The sequence below is a fragment of the Psittacula echo genome (genome assembly GCF_963264785.1).
Source record: "Psittacula echo genome assembly, chromosome: 24".
NCBI classification, from domain to species: domain Eukaryota; kingdom Metazoa; phylum Chordata; class Aves; order Psittaciformes; family Psittacidae; genus Psittacula; species Psittacula echo.
This window is the reverse complement of record NC_137759.1, coordinates 3,519,069-3,540,860: the sequence shown is the minus strand read 5'-3', so window position 1 is coordinate 3,540,860 and position 21,792 is coordinate 3,519,069. Positions and strand designations below refer to the sequence as shown.

At 46.6% G+C, this 21,792-nt stretch overlaps 2 protein-coding genes across 6 annotated transcripts; both read left to right on the top strand.

The window, feature by feature from the left end:
• Positions 1-1,809: 1,809 nt before the first annotated feature.
• Positions 1,810-8,660, top strand: SLC35E1 (solute carrier family 35 member E1; the record flags this gene model as incomplete). Of its 2 annotated transcripts, none has more annotated exons than XM_080633846.1 (7): positions 1,810-2,206; positions 2,472-2,542; positions 3,058-3,195; positions 3,589-3,714; positions 4,211-4,456; positions 4,889-5,137; positions 5,223-8,660. In XM_080633846.1, 6 exons carry the CDS (start codon positions 1,810-1,812, stop codon positions 5,120-5,122), a joined length of 1,212 nt encoding a protein of 403 aa, XP_080489972.1. In that variant the 3' UTR covers positions 5,123-5,137; positions 5,223-8,660. The 2 variants fall into 2 exon arrangements, with proteins under 2 accessions (XP_080489972.1, XP_080489973.1); XM_080633847.1 differs by having other exon boundaries at positions 5,207-8,660.
• CHERP (calcium homeostasis endoplasmic reticulum protein) lies at positions 5,137-21,624 on the top strand. 4 transcript variants are annotated; one of them, XM_080633842.1, is made up of 18 exons: positions 5,137-5,369; positions 9,224-9,397; positions 9,881-10,062; positions 10,698-10,835; positions 11,049-11,200; positions 11,542-11,653; positions 12,005-12,094; positions 12,719-12,953; positions 13,296-13,474; positions 13,875-14,271; positions 16,063-16,301; positions 17,132-17,265; positions 17,556-17,642; positions 17,834-18,088; positions 18,204-18,320; positions 18,733-18,827; positions 19,368-19,553; positions 20,300-21,624. In XM_080633842.1, the coding sequence occupies exons 1-18, from the start codon at positions 5,297-5,299 to the stop codon at positions 20,335-20,337; spliced, it is 2,883 nt and encodes a 960-aa protein (XP_080489968.1). In that variant the 5' UTR covers positions 5,137-5,296; the 3' UTR covers positions 20,338-21,624. The 4 variants fall into 4 exon arrangements, with proteins under 4 accessions (XP_080489968.1, XP_080489970.1, XP_080489969.1 ...); XM_080633843.1 differs by lacking the exon at positions 5,137-5,369 and adding an exon at positions 8,779-9,141 and having other exon boundaries at positions 20,300-21,621; XM_080633845.1 differs by lacking the exon at positions 5,137-5,369 and adding an exon at positions 8,779-9,141 and having other exon boundaries at positions 17,939-18,088; positions 20,300-21,604.
• The last annotated feature ends 168 nt before the right edge of the window (positions 21,625-21,792 follow it).

Sequence of the window (21,792 nt, the reverse complement as noted above, 5' to 3'; positions counted from 1 at the left end):
TTGCAAAAACAAAGAGCCTTAGTGAATGTACAGTAACCAGACTTCTGTGTTCCTGGGATGCAGAAGGGAGCAACTTTGCTATTTGGTCCTTTAAGTGGACACATTGTGATATAAATGTGGAAATAAAGAAAATTTGCACAAACCACTTTGTGAATTCTTGATGCTCAGCTTTTGGTTTTCCGTCAGTCGGGAGCGGCGCCGAGGAGCTCTTGGAGCGGTGGGATGGGTAGATGGCTGGATGGAATCCCAGGTGACACTGGCAGGGGTGGACCTGGTGTCTTTCGTGGCTGATGGTGGTGTTCAATCACACAGGCTCGATAGAGGTTTATAAGCTCTTGTTGCACCCATGAGACTGAGAACTCGACTGCTTTATGGTCAGCTTTTTCCCTCATAGCTTTTAATGGGTTATTCCTACTTGATAAAATGCTTTTGGAAGCAGCCCTGGCTTGGTACAGAAAGCAAAGAACTGTTAACTGTGATTGCTTTAATATGGGGCTATTTGTCTGCTGCAGTCAGACAGGGAGGCGATGCTGCACCAAAACTACCCTTGGTTTAGCACTGTCCTAACTCCGTTATCCCGGTTGTGCTGGATCCCGCTGCTGTCGAGAGGAGCTTTGCCAAGACTCCCAGAGGAGTCGGGCTCCTGCCCGGTGTCCAGGGGTGTTCCTTGCTGGGTCTATGTGAAGCTGGGTCGTTCTCTGGAACACAGCAGACAAGGTTTGTGTCTCTTGTTCAGACCTGGGTTTGTGACCTGACCATGTTGAAATGTGTGGCTCTTGGAAACGCTGATGTTTTGTCTGCTTCCACTTCTGAAATGGGAGGGTTTGGGAGTGAAAGAAGCAGCAGTTACCAAAAGGCTGTTTCCAAGTGTGCTTTCAGTTTACTTCCAGTGCCCTCCTGTAGCTGATGGGGTGGTTTAGAGCTGCCCCAGAGGTGGATTTGATGGCAGAGGGTTAAAAAGTTAGCCCCTTTTGAAAAGTGCTTGGGGTTTATGTAAAAACTGCATCTTGCTCCTCCTGCCTCCTCCCTCTTCCTCTGCATGGTCCTGCTTAGGAACAGGGTCCTGCTCTGCTGCGTCTTTTCCTCCCCTCCTTACTCTGCTACAAGCCATGGCCCTTGCAGGGCAACTCACTTGGGTGTCATCCATGGTGAGCTGAGGCTTGTCAAACAATCCCTATTGCAGCCGTGACAACAGAACCAGTTCCATGAGCTCCAAAGGACTGAATGAGGTTACAAGGCGCTGCTTTGCCAGTTTTGTAAGCAAGTTCCAAAGACGTTTTACCCCCTGTGCGTGCTCTGTGCTCTCGTTCTTGCCTCAACTCCGGTTCTCTGCTCCTGACTTACACAAGTTGGAACTCAGGTCAATGCCCTGCCCTCTCCTGTCGGTGGCTGACGCCGTTACCGGACGTGTGGGGTTCTCGAGGTGCACAGGCGGCTCCTTACAGAGCCTGTGGAGGAAATGGGCCCTGAACCCCTCACTGCAGGCACCGGAGGTGGCTTTAAAGCCCGGGGTCACCGATTCGTGACCTTTGCTCCTCCGCCGCCCTTTCCGCTTCCACGCGAGGCCTCCACCGTGCTCCAAAGAGAGCAAATCCAGGGCTTTGTGCGTGTCCGGTCCCCCCGCGCCGGCCGGGCCCAGGCTCCGTCCCCCCTGCGCTGAGGCCGCACCGGGAGCGCTGTGGGCCCCGCGGGCCGCGCCGCGTCGGAAGTGACGTCACCCCGGCTGCCGGCACCCGTAGCGCTGAGGCGCGGCCCCGCCCCGGGAAGCGACGCGTTGGCGGCGGTGACGTTCCACCGGCGCGCGCAGCCATGGCGGCCCCGCTGGCGGCTCCGGGCGGAGCCGGGGCGGCGGCGGCGGCGCCGGCGCCGGGGCGGGGGGGGCGCGGGCCGGCGCTGCGGGAGGGGGCGCGGGTGTCGGCGCTGTGCCTGGCCTGGTACGGGCTGAGCGCGGGCGGGAACGTGGTGAACAAGCTGCTGCTGGGCGGCTTCCCGCGGCCCGTCACCGTCTCCTTGTTCCACATCCTGGGGCTCTGCGGGCTCCTGCCGCCGCTGCTGCGCGCATGGCGGGTGCCGCCCGCCGGCCCGGCCCAGCTGCCGCCCCGCGCGTACCCCCGCTACATCCTCCCGCTCGCCTTCGGCAAGTACTTCGCGTCCGTGTCCGCGCACGTCTCGCTCTGGAGGGTCCCGGTCTCCTACGCGCACACAGGTGAGGGCCGGGGGGGCTGTCCCGGTGCAGTCACCTGAGGGCCCGGGTTCATGTGCCTGGGGTGCCCGGTGCAGTGTCCCAGAGCACCAGGAACCGGCCAGCGAGTGCCTGGCACAGCAGCAGGGGGGACACCCAGCTGAGCTTGTGGCTTCTGGGGGACTGAACGCGGGCCCTCCTCCATGCCCAGTGCTCCCCCTCTGCTGATGGGGTTACTGGAGTTGGCCCAAGCTTCGCATCCCCACCAGTGTTCTCTTTCCGTCCCCAGTCAAAGCAACGATGCCGATCTGGGTGGTTCTTCTGTCGCGGATCATTATGAAGGAGAAGCAGACGACGAAGGTGCGGACAGGTTTGCTGTGGGTTCTTCTGGTGGTGCTTGTGGTGTGCTCTGCTGGCTGGGATTGGGAAGCATGGGCCGGGTTTTGTGATTGAAATGAGATAAAGCAGATTTTCCATTCAAAATAAGCTGCGGGAGCCATCTCTACAATCAGAATATCACAGGATCCCAGCCTGGTTTGGGGGGTTGGAAGAGAACTTAAAGCTCCTCCAGCTCCAACCCCTGCCACGGGCAGGGACACCTTCCACTGGAGCAGCTTGCTCCAAGCCCCTGTGTCCAACCTGGCCTTGAACACTGCCAGGGATGGGGCAGCCACAGCTTCTCTGGGCACCCTGTGCCAGCGCCTCAGCACCCTCACAGGGCAGAAATTCCTTGAATTCCAGTAGTATAAAAGTTGACCCCTGGTTCTGTCTCTTTATTCTTCCTTCTCTTTTCCTCCCCACGTCAGCATTCGGTGTAAACTCAGTGGCAATGAAAGTTCGTAGCTGTAAGGCGCTCCTCTCTGTTCCTCTTCCAGGTGTACTTGTCTCTGATCCCCATAATAACCGGTGTCCTGTTGGCCACCGTCACGGAGCTTTCCTTTGACATGTGGGGGCTGATCAGCGCGCTTGCTGCTACACTGTGTTTCTCACTTCAGAACATCTTCTCGAAGAAGGTGAGGGTTTTGCTGTTCATCACATGGGGCAGCAGCCCAGAATGATTGTGTTTTCCAGTCCATATATCCTCTTAAGTTAATTCTGCATCGAAACAGCCCCAAGTAACAGCTGGCTGTTTTGTCTGCCTGTTCTCTACAGCTCTGTAGAACCTCTCAAAGCTGTTATGCTGAAAATAAGGCAGAACTCGGAGCTTCCTGAGCCTTTCCTTTACTCCATGTCTGGTTTTCTTTAGTAATCCTTATAGAAAACTCCTACTGTAACAGTATTTAATTATTTCATTATTTCTCTGTCATCTAAAGCTGTCACTGTTACGTGGCTCCTGAATCTCTGCTGATAACATGGGTGGTAGCTGAGCAAAGGCTAACATCATGTGTAATGACGGTTTTTGTTAGGTGTTAAGAGATTCCCGAATACATCATCTTCGGTTGCTGAACATACTCGGGTGCCATGCTGTGTTCTTCATGATCCCAACGTGGGTTTTGGTAGATCTTTCTTCCTTCTTAGTAGAGAATGACTTGGTAAGTGTTGTATTTGGGGAACTGTTCCCTATTAAGAAAGAAAAGAGGAAAAGCAAACAAAACCAACACACACCATCACTCAACCAGACAAAGTGCCCTTAAGGGCTCCAGTGTAGTTCCTCCTCAGCGTGGAAGGAACTGTTGTGAAACGCTTGTAAACCATTTCACCAAAGACTATTAGAAAATAAGCATTGTGTCCATTGTAAGAATTTGCATTGGGGTGAGAGGCAGCTTACGTTGTGATGTGAATCTCGGGAATCAGTAGCTGGAGAGAGGAACAAATGCACCTGAGTGGGTGTCACAGGGATGTGGAGAGGTTCTTGCGAAGTCAGGAGCTGTGTAATGTGGTGTGCTCAGGTGCCTCTTTAGAGTTAAGTTGCAGACATTCTTCTATCAGTGGCAAGTAAGAAATGACTCAAGTTGTATTTGTGTTTCTTCGTCTCTTATCTGCAACCTGAGATAATTTTTTCCCTTGTAATGTTTGTCTTTATAACAGAGCACGATGTCTCACTGGTCCTGGACCTTGATGCTGCTTATTATCAGTGGATTCTGTAACTTTGCCCAGAATGTCATTGCCTTCAGTATCCTGAACCTGATCAGCCCGCTAAGTTACTCGGTCGCAAATGCCACCAAACGAATCATGGTCATCACAGTGTCCCTTATAATGCTTCGCAATCCGGTTACAAGCACCAACGTCCTTGGGATGATGACAGCCATCCTGGGGGTCTTCTTGTATAACAAGGTAAGGGGGTTTATTCAGGAAACTCACTTGACACAGCCCAGTAGCTTCTTTTTTGTACTACAAGTAACTTGCTAGCAGAACAAACACACAGAATGCGTGGGATAAAACTTCATTGCAAGGAGGTCTGTGTGTCACTGAAGCGAAGTATGCGAGTGTTTGGGTGAGGCCAGCTGCCGGGCCCCTAACAATGTGAATTTTGATCTTCACATTCTCCTGACAAATGCAGATTGTGAAGTAACATACTCCAAGCTCTTCAGCAAAAGAGCAGCTTATTGATTTGGCTTGTGAGAGGAATGAGGGTTTTGTTAGAAGTCACTAGTAGACCCATAACAGGTATAGGTAGTCATGTAATTGTAAAACCAGATGCTTTCTGCTAGGTGTATGAATGTGTTAGGTGGTGCCTGAGGAAAACATTCCTTCTTTCTTTCCTAGACAAAATACGATGCAAACCAAGAAGCAAAGAAGCAGTTACTTCCAGTTACAACTGGAGACCTTGTGAACCTAGACCGGCATCGGAACACTCCCGAGAAGTCTCAGAACGGACTTACTGCATTTGCGCCACACGGAGACTATCAGTACGGTCGAACCAATATCCTAACAGACCACTTCCAGTATAACCGGCAAAACTATCCAACTACCTACAACTTAAATCGTTTTGATATATAGAGTCCTGGCAAACAGGTATAGACTGTGATATCAGCGTGTCCCCAGCATTATCAGAAACTTTTTAGTACATCCATGAATGTAAAGCCATTTTATTGTACAGGTTTTGCGGAAGGGAAGATGCATGTGTAGTGAAAGCGGTACAGACCTTCAACTTCTGCTGAGCAGAGCTTGAACATGAAACAGCTCCATCTGACACTGGAACTAAACACGCAGTGTAGCTCTTGTACAGAGATCCTGGTGAATGCACGTACGTAACTTCAGAGTAAAATACCTGCTGTTGCTGCTCCTTTTCAGAGTCTGTCAACTGATGATTCTTTTGGCAGCTGAATTCTGGCCAGTATTTTCTTTCCATGCTGGTAACGTCACCTTTAATTTGTTCTCTGATATGTTTTAGTGACACTTTTAATGAAACTTTCAAAAAGAAGTGGAACTTCTGGTTAGCAGGATTTGTCTGTTTGAGGAGGATCGACTTAGTTGCAGGTAGGGTAGGCCTGAATTCATCTTGAGCAACTACCAAACTTCATTTGGGTATTAACTACTCCTGCACCTCTGCCTTCTGCTTTTGATGGTGAGCCAGAAGTGTTTCTGAAGGAGTTGACAGTAGAATGATTGATCTCTTCAGAAAGCAGGCCTGAGGCACGGAGAAACAGAATTCTCTAAAATCACGGTTGTCCCACTCACTGTAGATAACAAACAGAGCTTAAATTCATCATTTAAATTCATCCTGAATAATGTCATCCTGTAACTTCAGAACTTGCTCTTGGCAATACAGAAAACGCCTTCACAAATAAAGTGTTTGGAATAAGATGATTTATTTTTTTAATTGCTTCATACCTGTTCTTACAAAACTCCTTTGTTGCTTTAGAAATGGAAAGGTTTAAGGTGTTTTCTTCATGAATTACGTTCTCTTATATGCTGCGTAACAGGGAATAAGGAATAACATGAATTTATTATGAATTATTATGAATGCATTCATTTGAATCATCATTTGAGTTGTTTCTCAAGTCTATTTTTTTAGCCCCTGATTGTTAAGTTCCTTAACTACTGCTGTTGGAGTTGCTGTGTGCATTTAGCCTGACTTCCATTTTCCACGGAAAGAAGTTAAATTGCGTGTCCTGCAACTCCCCTAGCTCAGATAGTAACTTATTAAGAAAAAAGTATTTAAATCAGCATTAAAGAGTTAATTTATGGTTAGGAAGAACTGATTCAGTTAGTAGGAATTAATTAATTCTAGACAAGCTGATTGTTGTGTGTCAGGTACTGCATTTGTGCATGAAAGGAAAGAAAGCAGGTGACTTGGGTTTTAGCAAAAGAAGATTTTAGGGCCTTCTGATCAGAAAAACTCTTGTACAGTGAGAGTTTTGATAGCATTAAGTACTAGAGAGGTATTAGACACCAGTGACAAAATCTAGGGTGTTGTACAGAGCACTCCATCTATTTATTGCTTTTAAAACTTTCATGATGTAAGATGATGATTTGGCTCCCTTCTGGATAATAAAGAATTTATTTTTAAGTGCCGAGTCAACCTGATCTTATTCTTTTGGCTGACTGTGGAGGTAATTGTGGAACCTGCCTTCCACCACACAGTCCAAAAGAGGAAATGATCCTATCTGAAACATCAGAGGCGAGTTAAATATGCTACTAATGTTTGTGAGCAGAACCTCCTTGACTCGATTGGTGTTGAATCTGTTCATGTGAGCTTAGAACTGGAGCTTTTAGTTTAGGAAATCGAAATGAAGTATTCCCTCACCCAGCTTAACAAGGACAGGATAATGAGGAAAAGCATTCTTACAGATTAAACTTCTTTTGCCTGTTCCAGTATTAATTTATATATAATGATTTCTTTTTAATAAGAGGAAGTGCAAAACGTATCTTTCTAAGGCTCACCTCCCAATATTTAAGTGCTTTTGCAGAAGTGCAAAAAGGATTGTATGGACTCAGGGTTTGGATTTGGTTCTGGCTCTGCAAAAGACTGATTTGAGGACAAGATATTTAGGCTGAGGTTTTTAAGAGGGGCTGAAGTTCTCCAACTGCTTGCAAAGGGTGCGAGCTGTAAACTACTGAACTCCTGCAGACACTTAATTGTCTTCTTTGTGCCTCAATTTCCCAGTTGGGAAGTGGAGATGGTTCTTTCCTACTTCACAGTGGGGTGAAATACCAGAAGCAAGGAGCAGTGGGGGGGTCCCAGGGATGTACAGGCATCCTCTGAGTTCATCCGTGCATTTTCTGCTATGTCTGTCGCTGTACTGCCTTCAGACAACTTGAATTGTTAGATGGAATAAAGCTCCATGTACTTTATTCACAGAGCAGAGGCTTTATTAAATACATTTAGGTGACTTCCTGTTGAAAGAACATAACCAGATCTTTTTTGCAGCAGAAAAAGAGAAAGCTTGTACCCACTGCACATGCAGGGCAAAAAGGGACTGACCCAAAATGAGGATATCATCTGTTTAAGGCCTGGAGAGTGAATCTCTTCCCTGGAGCTTGCCTGACGGTGTGCACGCTCTTCTAGTCCAGGTCTGTGGTCAACAGGGATCATTTTGGGTAGAGGAACATGTAATTAAAACGGTTATGTGAATGGGTTACAAGAGGTGGTTTCTTTAGTACCTCAGTCTGAGTCCTTAAGCAATATTGCCCACATCCAGGTGAAGGAAGTTTCTGATACTGTTGTAATATATATTTTAATCCTGGCCCGCTGTGAGATTTTGTTTGGCAAGGTGGAATGTTTGTTTTAACATGGTTTGTAAATTAATGGCGTATTTAACTCTGTACATAGGTCTGTAGAAAGTATGGAAACACTGGAATAAAAAGGGTGTATCTGGACAATGGTGTATAATGACCCTGTTATTAAGTCAAGGTAAAGGGGGTCTGTTTGGGTGTTTCACTTGCAGGAAGCTTTGGGAGTGCCAAATGTTGGTGGTAATGGATTTCGCATGAGAAATCAGATTAATGTCGTGTTGTACCAGTGTGATTCATTACCGGATGGTTCCATAGGCTTGAAACTGCCATGACTTGGATGCCCTATCTAGGACACTAGTCACCAGTATGTATCATTAGAAATGGTTTCATTTCCATGATGAGTCCCTAATGTACGTGTAAATACATTGCAAAAGTGAGAACTTCTTCCTAAACCAGTCCTGGATAGTTCTGGAAATGCCAGTGTGAAAGAAACCGATGTCTCCCCACTGCTTGTGGGTTTGCTGTTGTAAGTACTTGGTGCTCCTTCGAGAGATCTTCAGACCATTTCCCTCACTGATTCTGTTTTGGTACCCAGTAGTGATGAGAGTGTCTCTATCACCTGGCAAAACACTTGTGGTTTTAGTGCTAACTAAAACTGAGGCAACAGCTTTGTAGGTGGACGGTGACTTGTAACAATGGCGTTGGTCATTTGGGGCCGAGTCACGATGATTCCTGATCCTCAATGAGACTTTGTTGCCATTCTTGTGTTGGAACCCGCGTTTCTGATGTAGCATTTTGCAGATGAACCCCTTTGTGATAAAAGGTGCAATGTAAATAAACGGAAGGTTTTGTTTTTCTAGCCATGGTGTCATTTTTAGCAGCTATGTCAGATCGGGAGCATTTTTAGCAGCGATCTTCAAGGTCTTTTCTAACCTCGGTGATTCTTTGTGCACAGGGGATAACCGGGTAAGATGCTGAGGGCCGGCTGGAGGATGCAGTCACGTTATGTGGATGTGCAGGTGGCACAACCACCCATCGTTTGGTTTATTGTTGTTTAAGGCTTAAATACGGTTGCAATGGGCTTTCCCTCAATGTAAAGGACACGTTTAATGCCCAAGGCCCGGACCGCTCCTCCCGCCGCGGCCGCCCCTGTCTGTGTGTGGGAACGGCCGTACGTGAGCCGCGCCGCGCGCCGTTTCCATAGCGCCAGGGCCGTAAAGCGCGGTCGCGCGTACCGCCTGGCGCTTCGCGGCACTTCCGGCCGGTGCGGCCTAGCGGTGGTGGCGGTCCGGCGGCGCCCCGTTGTCCCGCAGCCATGGAGATGCCGCTGCCGCCCGACGGTGAGCGCGGCCTCGGGGGGAGCGGGGGTGCGGGGAGGGGAATGGGCCCGCGGTGGGGGCTGACGGCGCTGTGTCCCCACAGACCAGGAGCTGCGGAATGTCATCGACAAGCTGGCGCAGTTCGTGGCGCGGAACGGGCCCGAGTTCGAGAAGATGACGATGGAGAAGCAGAAGGAGAACCCCAAATTCTCCTTCCTCTTCGGGGGCGACTTCTACGGTTACTACAAGTACAAGCTGGCCCTGGAGCAGCAGCAGCGTGAGTGGGGGCCGCGGCGGGCTCGGCTCCCCCGGTGCCCGGCCCCGGCCGGTGGAGCCGCTTTGTGCCCTCCCCGGCCTCGCTGTGCCTCGCAGCCGCTTCCCGTCCTCTGAGCGCCATGAGGGCGGTTGGCTGAGCCCTGCTCACGGCTCCCGACGCCCCCCGCCTGCGGTGCGGGCCTGGCCGGCCGCGGGCACCGGCTGCGCGGAGAGTTCAGCGCCCGCAGGGCCCTCGAGAGCCGGGTGTTCAGCGCAGCAGCGCCGGGGGCTGCTCGTGTGTTGGAGTCATTCCCCTCGCAGCGCCCGAGGAGTTGCTGATGCTCCTCTTCTGCACTGTCCACCCTCAACTGCACGGTTCTTATTTTGCCTTAAGCAGTTACGTAGAGAGCAAGGGTCTGTTTTGGAACCAGTGCGGTTTTCACGTGGGCTGGTGGTAGCAGGTTTCTCTGCGAGGGTTACTTTACAAGTTTACTTTGTCTGATAGTGTTGTGCAAGCAAAGTCAAGATATTGAGGCCACTGCGCAGATCCAGCCACTGCCACAGCCATCTCTCGCACCGGCTGCACCTATCCCAGCTCCTCAGGGCACTCCTTCCGTGGAGGAGCTTATCCAGCAGAGCCAGTGGAACCTGCAGCAGCAGGAGCAGCATCTCCTTGCGATGAGACAGGTTGGTTGAAGAGAAGCACTCCCCTGGTTCATCCAGGACTGCCAGTGGATGTAGAAATTAGGAGCAAAGGGAGAAAGGAAGGTTTCCTTCTGATTAGTGGTGGCTGCTTCATGTGTTTTGGGAGGAGAAGGAGCATTGCTTTGCTTATTTTTGTTCTGTGGCAGCTACCATCGTCTCCTTGGAACAGATCTATCTCATGTACTAGCAAGAGCCATCTTTGATTAAAGCAGTTTATTTACTGTACAGAAAACCTTGGTGGGTTTGCAAGGTGGAATAAATGGTGACTGCTTTAATCTTTGCTTAATGCTGCAGTTTGCTGGAAACTGCGGGATGTTCCAGCTTGGCGTATTCTAAGGTGGATGCTGACGAGGGGTAGGAGGGGACTGCGTGCTTTGAACTAATGGGCTTTTGCAGGAGATGTTCTGCTGTTAAAACTACAGGGTGGGCATGAACTGGACTTTTCCTGAAGAATGAGGAGAATCTTTATTTCTTAAAACCAAGTAACCGACACATTTGTGGTTGTCTTTGAGCTAGCTACATGTGGCTAAGAGGACAGTGACACAGCAGCATAGTTCTTGAAAAGCATATTGGATGGGAGATAATTCCGTCTTACTTTATCCTACTTTTTGTTTCAGGAACAAGTCACATCAGCAGTAGCTCTTGCAATTGAGCAACAAATGCAGAAAGTTTTGGAGGAAACCCAGTTAGATATGAACGAATTTGACAACTTGTTGCAGCCAATAATTGACACTTGTACAAAAGATGCAATCTCAGTAAGTGACCTACATCTGAACAGTCACTGTGGTTGTGGATTAAGTGTAACATGAATTTTGAGGTTGTGTAGTTCATTGTTGTGTTGGGTGGTCGGTGAGATTGTAGCTGTTAACCTGAAAACTTCCCTCTTGCAGTTATATCAGAGTTCTAAGAAGTCTGTATGATGTGAATGCATTCGATTAACTTACAGTATTTACATGTGCTTTTCAAAGGCTGGCAAGAACTGGATGTTCAGTAATGCAAAGTCTCCTGCACACTGCGAACTGATGGCTGGGCACTTGCGGAACCGCATCACGGCAGAGGGAGCTCACTTTGAGCTTCGGTTACATCTCATCTATTTAATCAATGATGTATTGCATCACTGGTAAGACTTAAATTGTGGGTTTCAGTTTGCTGTTGTGATGAATCTGGTGAAACTCTCTGTTAGGTTGTTAGTTTGACCAGTCACTTTTTATATTTCAGCAGCTGTTTTAAGAAGTCCATAGCTGGCACAAAGATCTAGTGCTTTAATAATGGAATTCAGCTTTTGTGTGTGTGTTTTTCCTCCAGACAAGACTTTACAGTAAAAATGTGAAGGAGAGACCTCTCTATTTTATTACTCTGTTACTTTTAGTGCAGCAGGAGCTGAGATGGATTCAGTGTTACGATGCTCTGAGTGTTACAGTGAAAGGCAGTAACTCTTCTCTTCCCATTCCTTTTTTGAAGCCAGCGGAAGCAAGCACGAGATCTCCTGGCTGCTTTGCAGAAGGTGGTAGTGCCTATTTATTGTACAAGTTTCCTAGCAGTGGAAGAGGATAAGCAACAGAAAATTGCCAGGGTGAGTATCTGGGTTTGGTTTAACCATATGCTTTGCTTGGCTAGGTTGGTGCTAGGCACATTCACAAATACGAGGGTGAAAGAGGACCCCTGAGATTTTTCTAGCCTGATGGCCTTCATAAAGTCTGTTAGAAGATGTGCTTTAATTCATGTTTAAATTAGAACTTGAAAGCACCTAGGCTTTATTTAGAAGTTATCATAATGATGAATGCATCTGAATCCTCAGTGGTTCGGAGACAAGTGCCGATATCTTAGGGCTTTTGACAAAGCTAGAGACATAAAAGTGCTGTGCCTCCATTTTTCTTGTATTGTTCAGCATTTCTCAAAACCTTTCACTCTTGAATTTCTGCAGCTTCTTCAACTATGGGAGAAAAATGGGTACTTTGACGAGTCAATTATTCAGCAGTTACAGAGCCCCGCTCTTGGACTTGGCCAGTACCAGGTTAGCCACAAAAGTAACCCTTTCCTTATTTATGGAGCTATTTTGAAAACAAGTTTAGGAAATGTTTTTCTTTCTTTTTTGAAAGGTAAATATTAATCCCACTCCCCTTGAAGTAATTTACAAGGGATTACAAAAACAATGTAAAATATAACCCTGTTATATCATTCAGTAACCCCTCTGCTGATGCGATCCCAGAAAGTCTGTTTGCATTTCTCACTGCTACAGTCATGTACATCTTTGACAGTGTGTTCTCTTGTTATGGAAATGAATGTTTGGTTAAAAGGAAACTAAAGAAACCATAGCTTCCAGTCGGATGCACTAAGCGTAAAAATTGTGACAGCAGGAACTATTAGTTTTTAGCATTAATAATGAATGTTGTTGATTTTGGCTGTATTTGCAAGTGAGGCACTAGTATAGATGGTGGATTCCAGCCTGCAGAGAGTAGTCTGGAAATCTTCACAGAGTTATGTGGTGTGATTAGGCTCTTCTGCCCGATTATCCTGCATTCTCATGTGCTTCCTGGGAGAGGGGATGGAGGCCAATGTAGGAGACTGTGAATGAGCAGGTAGGATAACTGGTTTATGGTGGTAACTTGTTCCTCCTTACTTGATCTCATTTTATCAGGCAAATTTGATCACTGAATACGCAACAGTCGTACAGCCTGTACAAGTAGCCTTCCAACAGCAGATCCAGAACCTGAAAACTCAACACGAAGAGTTTGTGAACAGTTTAACGCAGCAGCAGCAGCAACAAATACAAATACCACCACTGGAGAATGAGGTAAAATCGACCCCCCCACCTCAAGCCTCTGCAGCACCACCAGCCTCGGCACCATCATCTGCTCCAGTTACACAAGCAGGTACTAACCTACTCCAGAGACCTGTGCAGAAGTCAGTGGGTGGCAATTTGGGGAGATTACTATTCTTTCTTGCTCCTTCTGTAGTACTGAGGTGCTGTGCTGGTTTGGGTCAGGCAAAAGCCTGAAGCTGTTTAGAGGCTTGAGGCTGGTGCAGTCTTCTAGAATATAAAAGAACCAGAGCCACAGATGTTAAATGGATCAGAAATCCTCTCTTCCAGTAATAGATTTGTGTGGAATGCTTACACATCCAGCAGAATTCACGTGGAGCCTGTTGTAGGTGTGCTGGTGTCTTATTAGCTACACGTGACCCGGGTGCTTATAATAGTCTCCAATTTGTTTCAGATGATGTTAAATCTCAGCTGCCTTTAGCCGGTTCTACAGAATATGACACATCAGGGTCTGGAGTGCAGGATCCTGCCTCTGGTGGACCACGTGGCCCAGGATCTCATGATCAGATTCCTCCAAATAAACCACCCTGGTTTGACCAGCCTCACCCTGTTGCACCATGGGGTCAACAACAGGTAAGAAACATAGTTCTGAAACAAGGCCGAAGGTTCAGAGTGATAATCTTGGCTGTGGAAGTTACAAATCCAGATTCAAATTCCAAGCTTTCTCATTCTGAGCTCAGATAAAGGCAAAGTATAAATTGTACTTCACTTTGTCAGCCCTCACGCTTTCCCTATGGACAAGCAGAACAAGAATTACTGTCTTGAGTATGGAACTGTTTGGTTCAGTAACAGTTTGGTCTTTTCCTGTCTCTTCTCTGAAGCTGTGGTTGTTCGGACAGCAAGTTCTTTCACTTATGTGTGTTGCCTACAGGCTGTATTTATTTGTATTTATTATTTAAAAGGGGGAGATTGGTTTTTCTTGCCACCTTAACTTTTGTAGCCTGATGACCAGGCTTCCTTGCTTCCCCACCAGGGACCACCTCATTGTCCTCCGTGGAATAACAACCATGAAGGAATGTGGAACGAGCAGAGAGATCAAGGCTGGAACAATCAGCGAGAGACACCTTGGAACAACCAGCCCGATCCTTCTTGGAACAACCAGTTTGAAGCCCCGTGGAACAACCAGCATGAACAACCTCCATGGGGTGGGGGTCAAAGGGAACCTCCATTTCGAATGCAGCGGCCACCTCACTTCAGAGGCCCATTTCCTCCACATCAGCAACATCCCCAATTCAACCAGCCCCCGCATCCGCATAATTTCAACCGCTTTCCACCTCGCTTCATGCAGGATGATTTTCCACCTCGCCATCCCTTTGAAAGGCCTCCTTATCCTCATCGTTTTGATTACCCCCAGGGGGATTTTCCTCAAGGTAAAGTGTGTACCAGGCCAGGTTTTCTTACCTTGCGATGCTGATTGCCGTTACGAGATTATTCAGTGCTTTGGGGTGACAGCTTATCCTTGGTGGACTGTTGTGGTTTTCCTGAGAAATGCTGAGTTTGGGGGTTTGGGAAGCCATTGCTAACAACTTGGTAGGAAATAAGAGTTGGATGCTTCCTTGCTTTTGGAGTCTTCCTTCCCTAATGGATGCAGATAACTAGAGCCTGTAGTTCAAACTCAAGTCAGCATCTCCACCAGCTGATCATCACCCTTTTGTGACTGTTTCACTTTCAAAGTAGTAAGCTTAAAGGTTGTAAATTCAGCCTCCTGCACATGAGGAAGTCAGGAGGACAGGCTGGGAACAGTTGTTCTTGTGCATACATTCTATGCCCTTCTTTTATTTTCTCTTTATTTTTACTGGAAAGCTCCAATTATCTGCCTTAACATTGTGTGGCTTGGTAGTGGCAGTAAAAACAGTCAGCTCCAGTTCTCCTTCCTTGTTTGGTTTGCTCTCTTGCTAGAACATGGGGTTATAAAGCGTAGTCAGGACACTGCTTGCCTGGCCTGGTCAGCTCTGAGTTGGCAGCAGGCTCCCTTGTGAAGTCCAGTGTAGTTCTGCCCTGATGTAGTTTCTATTTCACACGCAGAAGTTATGATTATTCCAGAATGATCCTCATCAATGTAAAGGCTAAAGATCACTGTGGTTCTGTATAAGGCACTTAAAGAGCAATTCCGTTTCTGTGTAGGAGTTGCTATTGTAAGCTTAAAAGATTCTCGTTTCCTGAAGTCCAGAAAACATGGGAAAACCAATGGATTAGAGCTTATTGTGATTAACTTCTTCAGTAGAGATTGCTCCTTTGGGTTGGTTTGTTTCCTTTTGAGTTTGTTACTTGTTTGAAGAGTTGTGGTCCTGAGTAGGGAGAACAGCTTTTCTTGTCCTGAGCCAATTAACATGGAAGCTCAGAAAAAGATGCTCTGGTTTGGATTGTAGTGGTGATCCAAAACATCGTTGTTTCGTGGAAAGTTGTTGGAGGAGGGGATATACTAACACAGATGTGTAAAATGAGGAGTAAAATGCTCAAGTTCGAATGAAGAGGAGTCACGCAGTGCTGACTCTAGATTGAGCAGTGGCTGTAACAACTTTTCCTAGGAAAACTGTTGGGCCTGCTGCAGAGGGTGTTGATTTTCAGTCTTGCATTTCTCTCTGTGTAGTGCAGGGAGCTCAGCAGGGTATCCTGGCGCTCACGGCAGATGGTTCGTCTATCAGGGACTTCTCTGGTTGTTATCTCTGCCTCTGCTTGAAATGCCTCTTTAAACAAAGTATTTTCTTGTCACCTACTCATGTGAGTTAATTGCTGCCATATTTATTTGGTTTTGTGGGTTCATTTGGCATAAAGACAGAACTGTGGGTCCATGCTAAGCCCTGATTGTGTATTTTGGCTTCAGAAAAAGATCCCACCAGTAGCTGCCCTGCTACATCTGAAACCTTTTGTTCTTGAGCATATCTTTCTTGTGGTACTTCCTGACCACACTATGTCCCTAAGCGAGCAGTGGCTTAGGATTCAAGTATCCTGTTGTCTCGAGAGTGGTAGCTGTGGCCAGGGAGGGAGATGCACTGCAAGATAGTCACAAATGCAGCCCTGTAGCCTCTAGTTCTGCAGCTCTGCTGCTTTTCTGGATCTTCTAAGGGTGTTTTTTAGGATGAATGCACTAATTGAAGTACATCTCTGATTGCTTTCCTTTCCCTATAGCAAAATAAAGCGTTTTAATCCTTCCTCTGCAGAAATTGGACCTCCTCATCATCATCCTGGTCACAGATTGCCTCATCCTGGAATCAGCGAGCATCCTCCCTGGGGAGGGCCGCAGCACCCTGATTTCGGGCCTCCCCCTCATGGCTTTAATGGGCAGCCTCCTCATATGCGGCGACAGGGCCCCCCGCACATGAACCACGATGATCCCAGCCTGGTGCCAAATGTTCCCTACTTTGATCTTCCTGCTGGACTGATGGCTCCACTTGTAAAAGTAAGCGCTTGCAATGGGCCCTGACTACTGGGATTAAAAGATCAAAATCATGTGGTTGGTATTAGGGACAGTTTAATGTGGACATTTATCATTTCAAATCCTTTCATCCAGCATCCATTAGCCAGAGGTCTTGTAGGGGTTACAAGGGCAGGAGCTGAGGGAGAAGGTAGTGAAAATTGTAGTGTTTTCCAGTGGTGTGTGCCAGTGAAAGCTGGTTGAGCTCATGTATGTGAAAGACTTAATTTACCCTTGAAAATCTTATCTCTGTTTTTAGAAAGTAGAAATCCCTGCTGATTTTCAGATGGCCAGAGGGACTTTGCAGTTCTGACATGGCCCCTTGTGTACTAGTTTTTTGGTATTCAGAGTTCTTTCATACAAAGATGTTTGCATTACTGGTGTTATATATGCAAAGAACGACAGAGAACAGGAAATGCGTCTGTGCCAGCATCTTCAGGGATATACATGTTTGTGTTCTGTGTTTGGGATGAACAAGTGGGTCTCTTCCATCACCAACTTCATGTTACTCTCAGCTTCTGCCAGGCTTCCAGCCAGCCACTGTTACACAAAGGTGGATAGATGAGATCTGCGTTTTAGCTACCTGGTGATCCAATTAATGCCGCGACCTGGGCAGTGCTGGCTTTGCTTGTAGAACCCAAAATGGTAGTGATAGCACGAGAAAGCTTGGGTCACCTGCACAATCCTTATTTCTGGACCAGTTTTTATCCCAGTAGTGAAATGTGAGGTCCCTACACAGTTAAATCTATATTTCTCTCTTCAGGTAGCCACCCCATGACACATGACACGAATGTAATTTGTTTTGTTTCCGGCAGCTTGAAGATCATGAGTATAAACCTTTAGATCCTAAAGATATACGTCTTCCACCCCCAATGCCCCCCAGTGAGAGACTGCTGGCTGCGGTTGAGGCATTTTATAGTCCACCATCTCATGACAGGCCTAGAAACAGGTAAGAGTAGGTATAGCTAACAATATGGTAAGGAAAATGCCCTAAGAAGCTGTCTCGAACCACGAAGTGCCTCTCTCTCCCTTTGCCTGTGTCTTGGTTCTTCTAATGCTGAAATGAGTGCTCTCGTTGTGTTGTAACCTGCACACACTGTTTGATCTCACTGAGATTTGTGAGACCTTTTTGCCCAGGCCCTTTGTGCCCTACAAAACCCACTGGACATCCTGAACGTCTGCATTGATGGAGGCAGAATTTGACAGATGTTGGTTCTGTGTGTGGTTGATTTGTTGCAGTGAAGGCTGGGAGCAGAATGGACTGTATGAATTCTTCCGAGCTAAAATGAGAGCGAGGCGGAGGAAAGGTCAGGAGAAGAGAAATAGGTGAGAGATTCCATCTGTTGCCTTGTGCATGCTGTTTGCTTGGGAGGTGCTAGGAATATCTTGGGTTAAATGCAGAGGGAAAGTCTGTTCAGCAACGTGCTGATGGACTAACTGAGCTTCAGCTTGCTGGAATTTCTAATCTGCAGAAGATGGTTTTTGCCACACTCAAGTTTTCATTGGGTTGTCTGCAGAAATCCAGTGCTTGTGTGTCATGTGAATTGGATCGCAAGTGTATTTGAATTTCACGTGCTTCCCCGAGGAGTTTCACTGGGGTTTCTCTGCTTTTATCTGGGCAGTGGGCCGTCTCGGTCTCGCAGTCGGTCTAAGAGCCGTGGTCGCTCGTCCTCCCGGTCCAATTCCCGATCTTCAAAGTCATCTGGCTCCTATTCGAGGTCACGCTCTCGCTCTTGCTCTAGATCACGATCCTATTCCCGCTCGCAGTCCAGGTAGAGTGCAGTGGGTCAATCCTTGGCAACTGGAGGGTAGGACAAACCCCAGCCCTCAGGGTTGGATGTTGCTGGGGTAACTTTTACATCTGATCTTGTGTGCCACCTGTTCCAGGAGCCGGAGCAGGTCCCGCTCCTCTCACAGCCGCTCGCGGTCACGGTCACGATCGAGGTCGAAGTCGTACTCGCCTGGAAGGCGGCGCCGGTCCCGGTCTCGCAGCCCCACTCCTCCGTAAGCTTTTGCTTGTTGATGTCCTGGTTTACCTGGGTTGTTTGGAGAAGTACCAAGGAGGATTCTTTCTCCTAAACTGAGTGTAGTGAGCTTTCAGCAAATGGTAGAAAAGAAGATTGAAAGCAGATACAGAAACAATGTACGTGCTCATAGAGAAAATGTTACTCTGTTGTGATGGCATTATATGCCTTCCTGGGGAGCAGGGGAAGTCCTCTTAGTACTCTCTGCTAGGAAGACTGTAGTGTTTGATTTCACTTGTAGCAAGACACAGGTAGGGTGATTCTGACACCCTTATAACTACATAATCTTTATAAAAGAATAGCTTGTTGGGTGTTAGTATTGAATGTAAGTGGCCCTGCTTTGGGTCAGAACAGTATCGCTTGTTCTTAATTTGTTCTTTTTATTTCCTTAGCTCTTCTGCTGGTTTGGGCTCCAGTTCTGGGCCTACTATTCCAGAATCAAGACTTGGAGAAGAAAATAAAGGCCATCAAATGCTAGTGAAAATGGGTAAGATCCTGTTCTGGACTCTTAACACAAGCCAGGAAACAAAACCAGGCATCACACTCATGGATACAGTTAATTAATGCATGTTCATAAGGAATTATCCCTTGGCATTCCAAACTTCAGCCTGAGGATATTCAAAGATGTAAGTATATGGAACATGGAGCAGTGGTGGTAGTTGCCTTTCTGCAAAGGATCTGGAAGACAAGGACCTGAGTTTGGCATCAGCTAGAACTTGCTACCCAGGGTGTTCCATCTCTGTGAGTGAGTGCAGCTCAGTGGCTGACCAGCAGCTTGGCCTCACACTGAGTCCTCCCTTGCCTTCTTAAAAATGTTTAGGGATAGTGCTGGTGTTCATCAGCTCCCAGAGTCTGTGTATGTTAATGCTTTTGAACCAAATGGGACAGTTCTTGTGTTGTTTCAGGCTCTTTGTTACCATCCTGCTACATCAAATTGATATTCCCTTTAGTTGTTTCCAAAGTATCTGTTTGTCTGTCTTTCAAATTCTAGTAGTTACAGGATTTCAATGTTGTGTCCTTTGTGCAGGATGGAGTGGATCTGGTGGATTGGGAGCCAAGGAACAAGGAATTCAAGATCCAATTAAAGGAGGGGATATCAGAGACAAATGGGATCAATACAAAGGAGTGGGAGTTGCATTAGACGACCCTTATGAAAACTACCGAAGAAATAAAAGTTACTCATTTATCGCTCGCATGAAGGCCCGAGATGAATGTAAGTGATTGTTTCTAAGTTAAAAAACTCTGTGGACTTGATAGTGCTTTTGTCCTGTTGACTGTAGCCTGTAATCCCTAATCCAAGGGTAACTCTTAATTCTTTCTAAGGTAGTGGGTACAATAAAGGTAAGTAGACATAGACTGATTAACTTTTCAGCAGTGGTGTTGTAAGTTCTAACTGTTCATTAATGAGCCTGTTCTGTGTAAGCCCCATCCTCATACAGCCCCAGGAGCCTGCACCTTTGAATGTTCCCCTTCAGACCCCAGGAGCAATGGCAGAGGCAGTGGAGGGAGCCATGCCCCAGGAGGGATGGCTGCCAGAGCAGGAAGGGCTTTGTGGTCGGAATGAAGTTAGACCGGGCTTACCGTTCAGACCAGGCTTTTGGCCCAGCCCAACTCTGAGTTTCCTCCCATTAGCACTGTCTTCTGCTAAAGCCAGAACCAGCAATAAACCCACTGTAGGGCAGGAAGGGTTCAGAGGTGGAGACGATGGCCCAGGTGCTGGATTTTTGCAGAGAGTCTGTTACTAGAACTACACTAACCGATGACTAAAAGGAAAACAATTGGCATGCTAAATGAAAAGTCACTTCTGCCTATGGCTGCAGTAGCCCTGTGTAATAAAATGGGTTCAAAGCAAGCCCAAAAGGAAAAAATCCTTATTAATAGAGCCCTCATTCCATGAAATGTTTCAGAGAGCTTAGGTAACTGCAGAATGCATAAGAACTCTTTTCCCTATTGTTGCAGTGAAGCGTGAAACGCAAGACCCTCCACCACCTGAATAAGACTCTCTGAAGAAAGATGTCTTGCATCTTCTACAAGACATTAAACTTGTATAAATCCGGATTAAAGTCTGGAGGAAGTGACAAATGAATTACTTTTAAAACTATGGTGACAAATGGAAAGCTATGACATGTATTTCAGCACTTGCTGAGTGTTTGGATGAGGCCACTCGTTCCTATGACATGTCTAGCAAGTTAAAGAATTTCCATTTATTTTGCAAAATTTTTTAATTAGCTCCCCATTTTATACTAGAATTAAAGCCCAGCCCAGGTCCCTGGTGTAGGATTGTGGTTCATTCATTCCTGTGGAATAGACATTATCTGATGTGGTTGTATGTTCTCTAGTTCCATAATATATGTTTATTTCTCTCAAAAGGTTAATTCTATTTGAAGTGGAGGGGTGCTGCCTTGGGATCAAGTCAGACTGATGCTGAGCAGTGTATCCTAATGTCTAAATGGGGAATGAAGCATCTAGTTCCAGTACAGGTGACCTATGAGCACTGTGCGAGCTTGTTAGAACCTACCACCCAACTTAACGCCCCTACACACCAGCCGCTGCAGTCACAACTCTGCTCAGAACACAAGGGTTAACTGTGCTCTAAGGGATGGTCAATGCTTTGTAACAGAAGACATTCTTTAAGCTTTTTATATTTTTGTATATACCCTTTAATAAAAGCCAAGTAGCTCAATAGAAGAGAATTCATTTTCTCTGCTCTGCAAGTTTCTGACAATAAAATGTTCTTGGAACCTTCCTTTAATTGAAATGAGAGGAAAAAAACCCAACCATTTTGTAACTGTTTTCAGAGACCACCAGTTGAAGGTGTTAGGTCCTTACACTGCACTTCCACTCCAGAGGTCTGCGTGGTGGTAACCTCTTCCAGAGTCTTTTTGTTTGTATAGCAGAAACCCTCTTGAAACCATTCAGTTAATATGGTGAAATACCCATTTGTTCTAGATCTACTGTAGTTGTGGAACTGTAACTGTCTGTGAATCAGCACACACCACCTCTGTGTTACCAACTTGTGAATTTTGTTTTGCCTTCCAATAAACACATTTTTTTTTTATTAAATAAAAATAAAATGGTGGCTCGTATTTCAGAGTCAGTGGATTCCTGTCCATTGGCTATAAGCCTGCCTTGTATTGAATTTGTTTTCATTTTGCGTGTGTTTGGTCTTGTAGTAATCTGACAAGGCTAATTCTATAGAAACACTGTTTAAATATGGCACTAAAGTCAGGGTATGGTATTTTTCTGCTGTGCTATGCCTTGGGTGCTGTAGTACAGACTTTCACTTCTACCATGATCACAGGATAAAATACATGCTGTGCTATCAGACTTACCACACTCCTTCTGGAGAGAAGTGGGCACTTGGTTTTGGTTTTGCTGAACTCTGACATAGTCTGGCTGAAGGTTCCTGCCTGTCCCTGTATCACCTACATGAGTAAAAAAATCAGATCTAT